The 16,477-nt window shown below is 39.6% G+C and overlaps 2 protein-coding genes across 5 annotated transcripts; both read left to right on the forward strand.

Annotated features, from left to right (window-relative positions):
- Positions 1-1,156: 1,156 nt before the first annotated feature.
- On the forward strand, positions 1,157-13,199 carry LOC115742740 (serine/threonine-protein kinase TIO). Of its 2 annotated transcripts, none has more exons than XM_030677203.2 (22): positions 1,157-1,434; positions 1,695-1,796; positions 1,908-1,982; positions 2,761-2,853; positions 2,973-3,047; positions 3,138-3,230; positions 3,704-3,767; positions 3,852-3,936; positions 4,294-4,366; positions 4,446-4,514; positions 4,614-4,694; positions 4,937-5,027; positions 5,761-5,896; positions 6,892-7,063; positions 7,711-7,809; positions 7,889-8,431; positions 8,641-9,783; positions 10,090-10,323; positions 11,618-11,761; positions 11,896-11,976; positions 12,051-12,239; positions 12,632-13,199. In XM_030677203.2, the coding sequence occupies exons 2-22, from the start codon at positions 1,707-1,709 to the stop codon at positions 12,875-12,877; spliced, it is 3,876 nt and encodes a 1,291-aa protein (XP_030533063.1). In that variant the 5' UTR covers positions 1,157-1,434; positions 1,695-1,706; the 3' UTR covers positions 12,878-13,199. The 2 variants fall into 2 exon arrangements, with proteins under 2 accessions (XP_030533063.1, XP_030533064.1); XM_030677204.2 differs by having other exon boundaries at positions 6,892-6,997.
- A 635-nt stretch (positions 13,200-13,834) lies between these two features.
- Positions 13,835-16,424, forward strand: LOC115742746 (cell division cycle 20.2, cofactor of APC complex-like). Of its 3 annotated transcripts, none has more exons than XM_030677215.2 (6): positions 13,835-14,408; positions 14,568-14,837; positions 14,924-15,193; positions 15,290-15,871; positions 15,980-16,142; positions 16,268-16,424. In XM_030677215.2, exons 1-5 carry the CDS (start codon positions 14,319-14,321, stop codon positions 16,118-16,120), a joined length of 1,353 nt encoding a protein of 450 aa, XP_030533075.1. In that variant the 5' UTR covers positions 13,835-14,318; the 3' UTR covers positions 16,121-16,142; positions 16,268-16,424. The 3 variants fall into 3 exon arrangements, with proteins under 3 accessions (XP_030533075.1, XP_030533079.1, XP_048127182.1); XM_030677219.2 differs by having other exon boundaries at positions 15,980-16,124; positions 16,158-16,424; XM_048271225.1 differs by having other exon boundaries at positions 13,836-14,408; positions 15,980-16,120; positions 16,154-16,424.
- The last annotated feature ends 53 nt before the right edge of the window (positions 16,425-16,477 follow it).

Raw genomic sequence — 16,477 nt, forward strand, 5'->3', positions numbered from 1 at the left:
TCGGGCCTTTATTTGAGAAAATGATAGCACTTCGAGCTCTTTTTTGAAAATTTCCCAAAAATATAGGAGCCAAATGACACTTATGGCTGAGACGTATAGATACGTTCAACCTAACAATCAGTAGTAGTTTGGAACTTCTCTATTCTTTAACTCTTGTGTTTTGTGATATTTCGCCTATAATTTGTTGCAAGTACTAAAAGCACTTAGTGACATTAATTATATTTATAAAATATTTGTTGGGAAAAATAAGATTTGCAAAGTTATCTATTCTCCTCCTTCCCCGATGGGAAGATACTATGTGGAGGGATCCGAGATTCAGAGATTCACTAAATGTTTTTAGCTATTTTTTTCATAATTTTTCTTTGTAATAGTAAAAATTGAATAACATTTCTGATCAATCAACAAGTTGTTTTAATTATTTTATATATGTCGATGCTCAGTTTAAGTCATTTAGAAAAATATTAATAAAAAGGAAAAGTAATAAATTATTGAGAGGTTGTATGAAATATCGATAAGTATACTTGCTCGTTATTGGGAGTACCTTCTCATTTTAAAAAGTAGAGCTTCATATACAAGTTATTGTAACATGTGTTCTATAAGTTACAATTGGTTTTGTTGTTGTTGTCTGATTCTATCATATTTTTATTTTCAACGCTATCGTGTATGCTATGTGCTATGCGCATATGTTGCAATTGATAAGTGATTTATATATTAGAGAAGTAAGTGCAGAAACAAATTTCAATTTTGGTAACTGGCTACCATTAGGGCTCGAAATTTTATTTTAATCATTTAAAGACTTCAACGTTTAAAATTGTCCCAATAGTCTCGAGCCCATTATCGATAGAATTCGGATGTCAAAAATTCGACGTATCTTCCTTGTAGAATATTTGTTCATTCGTCATATCACATTTGCGCCGTCTAAATTTTCCAACGGCGAGCACTAGATTTGTATGTTGGTTTTTTTTTTTTAAATTTTAAGTTCCCAAAGATAAAAATAAAATATTAAATCACCAATCAACCAACGGTCAAAACACTTAAATCCTATCGATACCTGCACTACTCTATCGAGTAATTCACTCACTTTTCTTGCGTAATTTCTCACACGATGACACAATTTCACCCACCGCCACCACCCACCAGTATAGGAAATTCAAATGGGCGGGAAATTTTGCAGGCGACGAGCCCCACATCGACTTTCAAAACCTCATCTCTCTCTCTCTCTCTCTCTCTCTCTCTCTAACCCGACGAGGAGTAACGACAGCTTTCTCTCCCGTCATTTCGAAAGGAAACTAGCAAGATCAACAACAAGCTTCGTCATTTGGGCTCTCGTTCAGGTATTCTCTCGGCACACTCGACCTCAATTTACCGCTTGCGAGGCTTTGGATCCTCGTCGAGGTCGTCCAGCGATTTGGTGCAGGATCCTACCAAAATTAGGTAAATCCCAGTTCAAATTCGTCCCGCTCCTTCGGTCTCGTGCCATTGCGGCTTTCCATTGGTAGAGTCTGCATAGCGACGTTCCAGTCCTCAGTTTTAGGAAAAGGGTCCTCCCAATCTAGCATTCTCTATTTTAAACCCTGCTTAGTTCCACCCAGAGTAGTTGCAGCTGCTGCTAGTAAGCTCAATGCGGCATGTGTCTGCCTTTTAGCCTCGATGAATAGATGCTAACATGCTACTGCATCCGATGACGTGCGCAGGTACTACGCCAGATGGGTATTGAAGACTACCACGTTATTGAGCTCGTGGGAGAAGGTTCTTTTGGCAAGGTATACAAGGGACGGAAGAAATACACGAGCCAGGTACTGGTCGGATGTTCACCTCATCGTGCCATTTTTCCTCTTTCTTTTTTTTTCCCCAATTAATTTACCCAGCTGGAGCCCTCCTTGACATCTCGTGGTAAATGATTGCAGACTGTTGCTATGAAATTCATCATGAAGCACGGGAAAAGTGAAAAAGATATCCACAATTTAAGGCAAGAAATTGAGGTAATGGATTTGCTAGGCTAATGTTGAATCTGCGTTTCACTACAGGTTGACGCCAAAGTGTTAGTTTAGCTGGATGGAGTTTGTGTTTAGAGTTAGCAGGCATTACATAGGTACTAATATAAATGCTCTCGTTGCTGATGTTGTACCAAAGAGGATCAATAGGAAGTTTGGATTGGCAGTCTGATCCCAGTCCACATAAACATGTTCCCATGGAAAATAATATGCATTTTGCAAGTCTGTCCTTCTTGTCCTTATTGGGTATTATCAACTTCTTAATTGAGTAACATCATTTAGATGTTGGTTACAAGATACCACAGATGAGTCCAACATGGAGAACTATTGTTCTCTCTTGTACCTGCTAAACTGGGGGCCTCAATTTTTGTCCCCCTGGATTCTTACTCATTCTCAAGATACGGCATTTTATAATGTCATTCCAGTGAATTTAACTCCCGAAACTCTTGAAACTTGACTAAAACTTGACTAATGTCGTGGAGTGTAGATAGGAAAGACGGAACTTTTGGTTGGTTCGTTCTGGAATCACGGCTCAAAAGAAGCAACGCTTTTTTATGGGTGACGGAAATGCAACTATGGCCTTTGAATTTCAGGTGTCACCAATACAGAGACCTAGTTAATCACATAAAACACAATACGAACATATGAAATAGCATGGTACTTCATAGCAAGCACTATCTCTTTAAACAAAGTTGAATTACTCTCCCTTTTTCTCCCCTTTGTCCTCTATCCGTTTATCTGTATATATTTGTGCACATCCTTGTAGATTCTGAGGAAGTTGAAGCATGAAAATATCATTGAAATGCTCGATGCTTTTGAGAGTCCACAAGAGTTTTGCGTTGTTACCGAATTTGCACAGGTAAACATACACTCTTCCTCCTTCCTCTATCTTGTGTTCACATGATTCATATCCACGGCAGTATCGACAAGAGATTGTATAACAATGTCAAAGACATGATCGTGGGAATTACTTTGCAGGGTGAATTATTTGAGATTCTCGAGGATGATAAATGTCTTCCAGAAGAGCAAGTTCAAGCAATTGCAAAGCAGTTGGTACTTATCAAGGGGCTCTACTTATGTGGCTCTATACTATTATAATTTTCCCCTTAATTTGATGTAAAATTTTCTATACCTTTGATTCAGGTTAGAGCCTTGCACTACTTGCATTCCAACCGTATTATCCATCGTGACATGAAGCCGCAAAATATATTGATCGGTGCTGGTTCTGTTGTTAAGGTTGACAAATCTCTTATCGCTAAAGCTTTTATCTGGAGTTTTCCTTACTATGCCTTTTACCGTGCTAACCGGAGCAAAGTGATTACCTGCCTCATTATCTAACAAGATGCAAGGGAACGAGGAACATAATCTGATTCTCAACTCTGCAATTTCATTTTGAGTTGGCCAGTTAAACATATAACAGGCACAAATAATGTGCTGATGCTGACATTAAAAGGGGCTTTGATATAGCTTAGTCCTGTGGTTTCCTTGCACTCATTTTTTAGGGTTCCCATCAGCTTTTAGTTTGTTTCCAGACAAGGATCCAACTGGTAGTGATCATATAACTGCCTAAAAATCTATTTATTTCGTAAAGTCCATAAACCTTTATCAGCTCAAATATGTACTCGCATGGAATTTCAGACTATTCTTGATGATGGCTTATCAATTTGCCGATTCCATACCTCTCATGTGATTTTTTTTCCTTGCCACAGCTCTGCGATTTTGGTTTTGCTCGAGCAATGTCTATGAATACTGTTGTCTTAAGATCAATAAAAGGTTGGTCTGTCCTCTAGTACAATACTGCACAACTAGCTTGATCATTGGTGCAGGGGGCAATTAAATGAGCATGTTGCATTTCAGGTACTCCATTGTACATGGCTCCTGAACTAGTGAGGGAGCAGCCCTATAATCACACTGCAGATTTGTGGTCCCTTGGAGTTATACTGTACGTGTTCCTTGTGCTCAACTCCTTTAGCTTTCAGTCTTTGATGAATTTCTTTTCTATTAACATCCTTACAACAAATAGTTCTGTCTTTGAGGTACTTTAGCCATGTGGGATTGGCTTAGTGTTGAGGATGGACACGTGTGGTTTTGCACATGATGTGTTTGATTTTCAAATCATCAAGAGTAACTAATGTCCTATTTGGCATCCACCGGGTCTCGGTCACGTCTTATTTATTTGATGAGTTAGTGTATACTTCTCAGGCTCAGGTTTTATTTATCTAAGGTTGGCTTTCTTGTCATAACGGAAAATGAAATATAATTAATTTTAATTAAATGATTGGAATTTTCCTTGTAACAGGTATGAGTTGTTTGTTGGCCAACCTCCATTTTATACTAATTCAGTATATGCTCTCATTCGACACATTGTTAAGGTGATTCTTTTGTCCTATCAAATCATGTTAGTATTTGTGAAAGACTTACCCTAATGCTTGAATCCATGTTACATGCCAGGATCCAGTAAAATATCCTGACAACATGGGTGCAAATTTCAAGAGCTTCTTGAAAGGTTTGCTCTGTAAGGTAGTCTGATGTTGGGCTGGATATTGACTATGACATTATGGTTGGTGAGACATTTCGATTTTACAAACTCTAGCCTTACTATTCGGCCTTGGAATGTAGGCACCTCAGAATCGGTTGACTTGGCCTGCTCTCCTTGAGCATCCATTTGTCAAAGACTGCTCCGTTGAAGAAGAAGCCACGGTATTTTGCTATCTCTTTTGAAGTTGTAAGGCTGCAGTATTTTCATCTCACAAAAGAAATTTTTAGTGCCCTCCTCTATTAGTATAAATATACCCAACTGTTAAAAATTCTATGAAAATCCATGTTTAATAGTTAGGTCCCACCCTGTCAAGAAGCATATTCCATTGTGGACCCATGAAAGTAATTGGGCATTGTCATTCTTATCATCTTTGATTGGCTGCTGAGTTTCTGTATTACTCTAGGAGATACATGCTCCTAATTCAGCAACGCGCATTTGCTCTCCTACAGAGGAGTTCCCTGGCTTTGCAAGTCCCAACGATACTGAAAAGAAAGGTAAAGCACACTTTACCATAGTTGCTCTTGTGCCAGCTAAGAGAAGCAACACAATAATTTCACGTCTTCCTGCAATTTGTCTGCTCAATTTTGAAATTCTAAGATACTAATGAGTAGAGTCTGAGATTTTGTTCTCAACGTACATATCTAAATTACATCACATTGTGGAAGTAACTAAGACGATAAATTGAGTGATAAGTGAAAAAACTCAGTGAAGGTAAACTACATATGACACGACGGTGGAGCATTGCTTTTGGAAAAAAAAAAAAAACACAAAAAGAAAACAAAAGGAAAACATTTGAAAATGGCTATGTAATACTTACCCTAGAGAAGAGTTACCTGAAATTGTACCCTTTCTGTACATAAAAAGCTTGCTTGTAGTAGCCGAATGAGTTAAATGTATTTCGACATAGTCGCTTGAAGGCCTAGGCAACAGGCACAGAGTTAAAATTTGCTTGAAAAATACTTGTTGCTCTCATCAAGCATATGCTCTTCAACTTTGCATGGTGTGTTCACTGTCAGCTATATGTCATTTGTTTGAGGGTCCAAATAATCATCTAAGGCCATTATTTATTTATGGCTATTTTTTTGTGCGACTTAGGCTTAGAATTTTGAGAAGCTACCTTTACGATTTATATTGGTTAAAATTTTTGGCAACTGAATTAATATTTCAACTAGCTTTTCATTAGCAACTACTTCAGCCATCTGATTGCAACAGTATTTTGATGTTCAGGTTGTCAAGCACTGGACAAGCTAGAGAACAACTCCCGTACAGTCAAAGGTGCAAAAGTAATTGGTCAAGATAGTGAAGCATTAGCTGTTATTTTGCTACCTCTAAAGAGATGGTCCAAAGAATTAAGTTCTCAGAGGTACTTCATCTGTAACCTTTGTGATATCCGAGTTTATTCATGCATCCAATAGCACATGCTGATGCATGTTAGATTTGCATATTTTCTAGGAAATGTGCATGGATAATGGGGATTTCTGCTGTAATTGTAGTCATGATTGTTTAAATGTTAACTGGCAAGAAAGTCAATCCATAAGGACTTCTTATTTTTTGATATTACTTCTCTTGTTCCATACCCAGAAGCGTATGTCACAGGCATGTTGCCACAAAGGAGTGATCGCAATTTATATTAAATTCATGCATGTACTTAGTGACAAACACTGACGGTCCATGGATTGTCATTGACAATGTCCAATCTGGAAAACAGAAATTCTGTTCTTTCATGAAGTAAACTACAAGCTTTTTTCTGTATGAGTACAAATTTCCTATATAGGAAGTAGGATGACGTTCCAATCGTACAAGATGCCAATACCAGCTTCTGTTCAAGATCTTCCATCCTGGATGCTGATTTTTTCTTCTTTTAGATGGTGGAGTTTCATGTTGATACTTATTATTTGATGTCAATAATGCAACCTAGAGTCATCATCTCAATAGAGCCTTTGTATGATTAAATGTGGAAATATCTTGATCGTCTGGTTCTTGCGAATTTACTATATCTTGTGTTCTTTATTCTGTGCCGCTTATGTAAGTCTCTTTTTTTTTTTTTTTTTGGAAAAATGTGAACTTACTACCTGAACAATGAAAAACAGATTGAATTGCTCTTCTTCAGCTTGAGCGATCTCACATTCGCAATGCACCGTTCTGATGCTTACATAAATAAAAGTTAACGGCTGATATGTTTGTTAGCTTGTGTCTTGTGAAACTTTTATTGTGATTACTGCTCTGGTATCCTGCTGCTCCGTCATGCAAGATTTTGCAGGTTAAGTCACTGCATAGCTCAATTACTGCATTTTGATAATGTTTCAGCATGTGATATTTTTCTTACAATATGCTGATTTAGTTGCCCAAATTTTGCAGCGATCAAGACATTGTAAGGTCCAACCAGGCACTGAGGATTATCTCTAACTTAGTTGCAGCTGGAGCCATCCATTCCAAGGGGCTAAATGATGAACTACTTACTGAAGTTCTTGAATTCACGGCAACAGTAGTTTGCTTGACGTCAGTTGAGCTTAATGATTTAGTAACAAAGGTTGATCAGTGCTAAACTTTATCTTGATTTTGTGCCACACTTTCATGTTAGTTCAACATGTTGTCTCATGATGAAAATGGTTACCATAAATGAAGTGATGTCAAAAGTAGTCGCTCCATTCTGACTGAACCTCATACAGCCCCCCAGCTGCCCATCCCCCCTCTCTGAAACAAAAAAAGAAACAGAAAGAAAATCCTCCGAAACGAATAAGAAGCAACATATTGAACTAACATATATATATATATATATGAGAGAGAGAGAGAGAGAGAGAGAGAGAGAGAGAGAGAGAGAGAGAGAGAGAGAGAGTTCAGCTCTCAAATGCCATTCAAGTATCAGAGCTTGGCTCGATGATTTTATCTTAGATGTTGTAATTAGTGCTATTAGATGCACAATTTATATACTTCTATTGTTCGTCTTCAATTTCTTTTCCTGCGTTCCTGCTTTGTTATTCTAATGGTTTGGTTAAATTCTTCAACAATTCAGTTTGGTCTTTTTGTTTTGGTCCTGAGTGAGCAGCAATGCTTCTGTTACATTTTCCTTTTGCTAAATTCATCAATTACACGTGAGTATCCCTTTTCTGTCTGTTATTTGTCTTCTGAGTAATTTAGTTAAATGCAGAGTATTCACTACTGTGTCTTACCTTTCAGGGTTTGGCAATTATCAAAGTATTGGTTGACCAATCTGGAAATGCAGTTTCAAATTCATACTTCAAGCACTGGGTCACCTTAGTTAATATCTTCTCACAGGTACTTTTCTTATTGGCATTTCTGAATTGTAACCAGTGCGCAAGCTGCAAGCTGCCATATGATGGTGTTGAATATGCAGGTTATTAGATGCAATGAAGATGCATCTGGAAGAATTTTGAATGAGTCTATAGGTTGCATTACAGTTGTGTTATCTAGGGTGGCCCATTCTCTTAAAGCATCTTCAGATATCAACAATGATGCAGAATATGTGCCCTCTGTGGTGTTTGAAACTGTGAAAGATATAGCGGATCATGCCAAAGCATCTGGACTGGTGGAAAAGCTCTGTCTGTGCTTAGAAATTGCTGGTTCAAGTCTATCCTCGGGCTCCCCAAATTTACTGCGAGCTGTTTCTGAAGGAAGCAGAGCACTGTGGTTGTTGATTGATGCCCTCGAAACCCTCTTTACAAAGGAACATGCTTATTTGTATCCTTTGGATGCTGTACAGAGTCCTTTGCTCCGGCTTGACATCAAAGAGAGTGAACAAGGTTTGTTGGTTGGGAAGGAATCTACAAGAATGATCGATATAGTGACAAAGGCATTCCTCAAGTCAAAGTCTGTACAGATAGCGATATATCATTCACTTCATCAGCGTCTTGAGACTGCAGCTTTGGCTGTTATTCAGGTGCTTGTCTCCTGACCTAAAGTATATTTTCTTAAATAGTGGTATAGATGCCCTTCTTTGAAAATGGTTTTTTCTTTCTCAATGATTAATTGAGGAAAGTTGCTTATATGAGATTTTTAGGCCTTTATGAATTGTTTGAAACTTTTAGCTCTTATTCTCTCTCAAAGATTGTGTAGGTAAGAGGTCATCTTGTGTTAATTGTGTTTCAGCTGTTATCAAGGTGTTGCCTGCAGAGTAGAATCATTCCAAATCTTCTATGTGGCTTGCCCAGCTCCTTACCAGTCACCACTGTTGTTAGTGGTGGTGAAGATGGTACCATTATTTCGGAGATATTCTCCCTCTTAGGCCTTTGTGCTTCATGCTCAAGCAAAAATGACCAAACAGGGGAAACAAAGAATTTGAAGAGCAAATTACATAATCCTACTGCTATGGTTCAGCAGGCATCCCTTGTCTTGGCCATGGCAGCACAATGTTTGAAGATGTCTGGAAGAAATTCTGCAGTGTCTATTCTGACATCATCTTCCACAAAGCAAGCTTCTCGACTCACAGTTCTTGCGAGTTATTTCTCTTCTGATGAAGGAGTGAGAAGTAAATGCCAACCGCATTCTGCATCAGCCATGTTGGCTTTTGCTTCCATCCTATCTCTTGAAAATGCAAATTCTGACTCCTTGGTCTTCAGGATTGCTTCACCTTTGATCCCTCAGACATCTGTACTGTGTGACTACCTCAACACATCCCGGATGAATAAACATGGAGGGGTTGATGAAACTCTATCATATTGGCATGGGATCAGAGATGGATTTGTTGGTCTGCTGGAAATGACGCTAAAGAGGGGTGAGCAATTATCTGCTCGCCATTTGTGTTCAGATGGTATTCACATGCTTCTACTCAATTTGTTAGGTAAATTGTCAGATGCACCTGATGGAAAAGTTGATAATGCAAACAATGAAGTTGGGTTGTCCCCGATGGGAGTTTTATGGACAGTTTCCTCAATATTTCATTGTCTTTGGGGTGGAGCGCCCGTATTTCGTCAGATTTTGCTTAGATCCGAGTTCGTCAATGTAATCTTGTATTTGGTACTTGATGCACATGTTCAGCTTGTGAGGTGTTGGAGTGGGCCTGGGGGAGGGAAGGAGGGCGTGAGAGATTTAATTAATGCAGTAATTGATCTATTAGCATTCCCTTTTGTTGTTGTTCAATATACTCCCACATTGGCATCAGCCACTGCTTCCATAAACAGTGGATCCCTCCTCAATATGGGGTTACCTGGGGGGAGAAAATACACAGAAGACAGAGACATGGCGAAGGCGATAGAAGAGGACATGGGAAAGTATATTAAGATCCTTCTAGAGGTCACTCTCTCTCTCTCTCTCTCTCTCTCTCTCTGACTTACATCCACGCACAAAGGAAATATTTTATCCTCTACACTGTGAAAAAGACGAGGAAGTTTTTCTTATGAAATTAGATTCTCTGTCTATGGCGTTTCATATACGCTTAAGTATTTTTGTCATGAAGTACAGAGTGGCATTTTCTGTAATATTGCTTTCTTACGTCTGGATAGCTATATAATTAAGCGAAATTATATTTTGTTGTCGTGTTTGTAGAATACTAAAAGTATGAGAAAGACCTGTGACAATACACATTCTTCTGTGTCACAGGTTGGTGTGCCTGGTATCATCCTGCGTTGCTTGGAGCATCTTGGGCTGAAAGATTCTGGAAAACCAGTTGCCTTTATTGCTAAAATGATAGGTCATAGATCTCTTGCTATCCAGTTTGTGGGCAAGGGCTTGCTACATCCAAACAGGATGAGAATATTACTCAGTGCGTCAAGTCCAAAAGAGGTCATACTGGATGTTTTGATGATATTATCTGATTTAGCGCGGATGGATAAGGTCAGATTCTGATTCCTTATCGTGCAATTGCTGCAAGTTCACTTGTAATTTGAACACGGATTTCATCATAGTGGTTATCCTGTCGTGACACGCAAAAGCTTTCTATGCTAGGGGTTGACTCTGCTGCCACAAGGAAATCTTGATGCCCACTTTTGCACCTAAATCATAACTTCTCCACATATTAGGATTAGTTGCTCCACACAAGTACACAGAATTGCCTTTGTCTCTGCAGAGTACATTAGCATGTCATTACATGATATGTCTATGTATGCTTAGGGATCAATTCCCTGCAGAAATGCCTGATGCCTGCTTGGTTCTTCCGCCAGTCCCAGCATAAAAAGTTAACATATCTCTAAATTGGCTGTTTTAATTTATTATGCTTTCCATTTCTCTCAGCGATGGACATTGTTTTAGTCCTGATCTAAAGATGTGTAGTCATGCCCCTTTAATTTTCTGGCCTAGCAAATTTTTGCACAAGTCCTTTGGACTGTGAATATCTCCAGATACATGTTAGTTGGCAGAAGTGTAAGGAAAAATATATTACCTGGGGTAACCTATGCTAGTGGATTAGGTTGGTGCCAAATTTGATCATTCAGGAGGGTGAAGACAGTATAGAAATTCAATGATCGAATTAAACCCGACCCGGTAGTTGCAAGAGTACCCAAACTCTTTATATATGATCCTATTTGGACTCTAGTGTCGAGAGTTGTCATTGTCATCCCGAAGGATGTCAATCAATCGCCATTCTGTCTCAAGCCATGCTCATTCTTCCTTGTGTCTTCCAACACACTTCCATCTATACCATATGCTCGAATATTATTGCTCCTGTAGATTTAACTGCAGTTTTGTATACTCTAATTTTCTTCCAACGCAATAACTCTTTGGTAATATATAGCCATAAAGAAAGTGGAATTCTGTGTTCATGATGGAACAGGGGTTCTGTTTGGTTGGAAAAAATAGGCTTGGATTGGAATACCCTTCTGTGTCTGATTCCTTTTGCTTGGTGTCACCACAGGAAGCGAAGCATTGGCAGTCACCCAGTAGAATAGTAAAAAATATTTCATTTCTAAGCATATCTTATTTTTTGATTAATTATAATTTATTTTGAGGGATATCTTCGACTTATCAATACTATTTTCGCTCAATTCAAAATCTCAATTTGTCTAACATAACATAAGAAAGAAGAACGACCAATTCATTACTACATGGTTCTTTTCTCGCAAATCTCAAGCACTAGCGTACGAGCTACAAGCACATTGATCTTGTTCGCCTTTTCACAACCGAGACTTTGCAGGCTTTCTATGAGTACATCAATGGAGCTGGTATCCTGGAAACTATGAAGGAATTTCTTATACATGAAGATTCAAATATTCGTGCAAAGGCTTGTTGTGCTATCGGTAACATGTGTCGCCACAGCGCCTACTTCTATAATGTGCTAGTAAGTAGTGTCTTTTGGGTGGTTTATGATGAACTAACAAATGAGATCTAGTTTTCTCTGACTTCTGTACAAGTTTCTCTTTGTGAGCTCTCAATGCAATGCCAACTGAATCACTGCTCGGTACTTTTGAGTAGGCAAGACACAATATAGTTGATCTCCTCATTGACCGCTGCTCTGATCCAGACAGACGAACAAGAAAATTTGCTTGCTTTGCTGTAAGAGAATTTGTTTCTTTGTCAAATGCTTAATCTGCTTGCCCCACTGATTGTCTTGAATGTTCTCCTTCTAGATTGGAAATGCAGCATATCACAATGATATGTTGTATGAAGAACTCAGGAGGTCCATACCTCAGCTAGCAGCTGTGTTGCTTTCAGCAGATGAGGACAAGACCAAAGCAAATGCTGCCGGTGCCTTAAGCAACCTCGTTCGCAACTCAAACAAACTATGTGAAGACATAGTGGATAAGGGAGCCATGCAGGTACGCACATCCTTTGCTTCTATTGGCATGAATATTAATGAAACAATTGTAGCGGAAGATTTCTTTCAGTACTACAGTTGTCAAATAGTAATTGCAGAAATGTTTTGAAAAAAACCTGCTTCTCTGTTGTTTGGTTTTGTTCTATCCGTTATGGCTTGACATGGATAGAAATAACAAAAGCATTGGTTTGCTTAAATAGCACCAGAATCGTGATCCGATGCCATTAATAGAAAGGTGTTCTCTGCAGCCCAGCAACATCTGTTCCTTTATTAGATATAACGCAATGCAGTGGAAATTTGCATAGAACCTTTATGTGGTCCTTTCCTATTGCTGTATGACGATGTTTGTTTCCTGAGCAAATAGAACTTTTAATACTGTTTTCCATACTGTAGGCTTTGCTGAAGTTGGTGGCGGACTGCTCAGCTGCGGCCATGAATCCAAGTAAAAAAGATGCTGTCAACGAGTCGCCTTTAAAAATAGCTCTTTTCTCATTAGCGAAAATGTGTGTGCACCTGCCGTGCAGACAACATCTCGTTTCTTCGGAGCTTTTCGCAGTGATCGGAAGGCTACGCCATTCCCCAGAATCCACGATTGCCACTTATGCATCCAATATCATGAGCAAAGTTGCCAACGCTTGAAACTTCAAGCTACAATAATAATAGTTGAGAGACGCCCCCCTCTGAAATGTAATGGTTTCGTCTCTCTTTCTTTCTTGAAAGTTATTTTGGCAGTTTTGATGAAGGGTGGGATTACGGTGGTTTGCTATGTCAGCAACACCAACCTGTTATGTGTAATACGTTTGTGACATAATTCCTTATGTATATAAGCTTCCTGGTTCGTATCCTGTCTCCACATCGTCTTTGCTTCAGCACTGTTTTTTAATCTCTTCAAGGACTGTAAGGAGGTTTATATTGAACTGAAAAGTCAGTCAATTTGCAAGTGAATTAATTGTGGGACATCCCGAATCTCCGGTAACTTTTTGATTGTTGAAATTAGATTTGCCCAAAGCACGTCTCTTTGCGCATCTGATTACATAAAGATTGAACGATTACATTTGATTCGATCTCTGCTTAATTGACTTATCGGGTGATTTCGTAGTCTAAATTTACAACTTTTTCACGAATCGATAAAGCATGAGGGAAAAAAATTGCACTTAATTATGAGAACTAGGTCTTTTTATTCTAGTCATATAAGACCCTCCTCCTTATCAAGGCAGTGGAGAATAAGACATTTTTTCTAGAAGAATTATTTTATCTCGATAGAAAGCACTTCTCAAAAAAAAAAAAAAAAGAAATTAAAATAATTGAGGAGGCATTGAAATGAAATCTCTGATATAAATTCGAAAAGAAAAGTTATTCAAAGAAAAAATTTATCATGACGATATGCTAACCGTAAAGAATTAACTGACATTATCGAATCGATTTTCAACCACCTTTTTCGTGTTGACTTGTCCTGCTTCTATTGTTTGTGGAGGAGTAACAAGATAAAGCCCAGCGTACCGGGGCGGGGACAATACGACATTACGAGGGGAGGTCATTTTCGTCAATTGAACAACTCAACGGCTATTAGACAATAATGTAGCCGTTGTTGGCCTTCTGGGTTTGGACGAGGATCGAAAGAAAGCAAACCCTAGTCGTCTCCATCTTCACCGATCAATTCGTATATAGAGCCCCTATCATCTTCCCCACAATTCACCAAAATCATCTCTCTCTCTCTCTCTGTGAAGACGCCACGGATCAGCTCTCTCTGCGGGCTCTTGAATTGTGAAGCGCAGGCTGCGGGAAACTCTCTAGGAAAACCCTAGTTTCCAATTACTCTGCATTTTCTAGGGCTCTTGCAAAACGATTCACATCTGCATACACATACTTAAAGATCTGGTTGTTGTATTCAATCACCTTTTTGTGTTGCAGGTTTTGTTATTTTCTTCTGTGAGGTCTTTATCACTCGCTCCATTCCGCAAGAACTTCCCCTTCGCCCCCCTTGCGTAATCCGAACAACAGGATTTCCGTTTTCGTTTTTCCTTTTGATTTTCTGTATATCACCTTTCTTGTGCTTCCTTTTTTTGGTGTTCGTGTTTGTATGGATGCAGGATCTGCCCACTCTTCATCGAATATGACTCGTTGCCCGCTTCAAGAACAGTTTCTGCAGAGGAGGAATTCTCGAGAAAACGTAAGGAAACGAAACATTCATCTTCATGCGGTTCTTTGTCTCGGTATTGGGTTGGGTGGGCGTTGGAGTAATCAATTTTGGGAATGACTTTTCATTATAAGTCTACGTATTTGATTAGGAATCCTTTAATAAAGTTTTGTCTGTTCATTGTGACACCAGCTGGACAGATTTATACCTAATCGATCGGCCATGGATTTCGATTATGCGCACTACATGCTGACTGAAGGGAGGAAGGGGAAGGAGAATCCAGCGGTGAGTTCCCCGTCTAGAGAGGCCTACCAGAAGCTACTGGCAGAAACACTCAACATGAACCGGACTCGAATCCTTGCTTTCAAGAACAAGCCCCCAACCCCCATAGAGTTGATCCCACATGAACTCGCTTCTGCCCAGCCTGCCAAGCCAACAAAACCCCGCCGATACATTCCTCAGGTAAGAATAATTCTTTCTTTCGTTTTTTTGTTATCTGTTTCTCATGAAGTAACCCTTAAGCTTAAAATCGTTGATCTTATTAACAGACCTCAGAAAGGACATTGGATGCTCCCGACCTTGTGGATGACTACTACCTGAATTTGTTGGACTGGGGAAGCAGCAATAAACTTTCAATTGCCCTGGGGAATACAGTTTATCTCTGGAATGCTTCAGATAGCTCTACCTCAGAACTTGTAACCATCGACGAAGAAAACGGCCCAGTTACCAGTGTCAGCTGGGCCCCAGATGGTCGCCACATTGCTGTCGGGTTGAACAATTCTGAAGTACAGCTATGGGATTCTAGTGATAATAGACTGGTCAGTGTTTTTCTCACTATGAAATTTTGTTTGTAGAATCATCTCATGAAACCTGCCTGATAAGTTGTGTCCCAATTTGGTTGAATTTCATTGCAGCTAAGGACTTTGAGAGGTGGCCACAGATCTCGGGTTGGGTCTCTGGCATGGAACAATCACATCCTTACAACAGGAGGAATGGATGGACAGATCGTCAATAATGATGTGAGAGTGAGATCTCACATTGTTGAGACCTACAGGGGTCACACCCAGGAGGTTTGTGGGTTGAAATGGTCAGCATCAGGACAGCAATTAGCTAGTGGAGGGAATGATAACGTCCTCCACATTTGGGACAAGTCCATGGCATCTTCCAATTCACCCACCCAATGGCTTCACCGGCTCGAAGAACACACGGCCGCTGTTAAAGCCCTTGCCTGGTGTCCCTTCCAGGGGAATTTGCTGGCTTCTGGTGGAGGTGGAGGTGATCGAACCATAAAGTTTTGGAACACCCACACTGGCGCGTGCTTAAACTCTCTGGATACCGGTTCCCAGGTCTGTGCTCTGCTATGGAACAAGAATGAGAGAGAGTTGCTTAGCTCTCATGGATTTACTCATAATCAGCTCACTCTTTGGAAGTACCCTTCAATGGTAAAGATGGCAGAGCTGACTGGTCATACTTCTAGAGTGCTTTTCATGGCTCAGGTACCTTTGCAAATTCTACTCTCTGGTTCAAGAAATTGCGTTTCTGCACTCACTACTTTCTGATAAGATTTAGATCCTCGAGTGGTAACATTGTCTCTTTCCTGTCAGAGTCCGGATGGTTGCACTGTAGCATCGGCTGCAGGGGATGAAACACTCAGGTTTTGGAATGTGTTTGGTGTTCCGGAAGTGGCTAAACCAGCTCCAAAAGCTAATCCCGAGCCTTTTGCTCACTTGAATCGCATTCGCTAAATGAAAAGTCACCACTGCTGGTGTGATTAACTTACAAGCACTTCAAGATGCCAGACAACGGGATTTCACGAGACGAGAAGCCCATTGCATTGTCCACGTATTGTGAATGGTTAAAGACCAAACATAGCGATGGGTGCTCAAGAATAGAATATTCAGTAGCAGTCGCCTTGAGTGTTCCCAGTGTATATTTGTATATTTTATAGTCAAAATGATGTCAACCATAATTTTTTTTCCAATGGATATAGTCACTGACGCGTGACATTTCATGTATTAGTTTTTGTGAATTCAAGTTTTGACAGTTGTCGTTCTTCTTCTTAGAATCACAGCTACTCGTCATGTTCAATTTTTTTGTTCCCT

Source organism: Rhodamnia argentea, chromosome 10, assembly GCF_020921035.1.
Source record: "Rhodamnia argentea isolate NSW1041297 chromosome 10, ASM2092103v1, whole genome shotgun sequence".
NCBI lineage: Eukaryota > Viridiplantae > Streptophyta > Magnoliopsida > Myrtales > Myrtaceae > Rhodamnia > Rhodamnia argentea.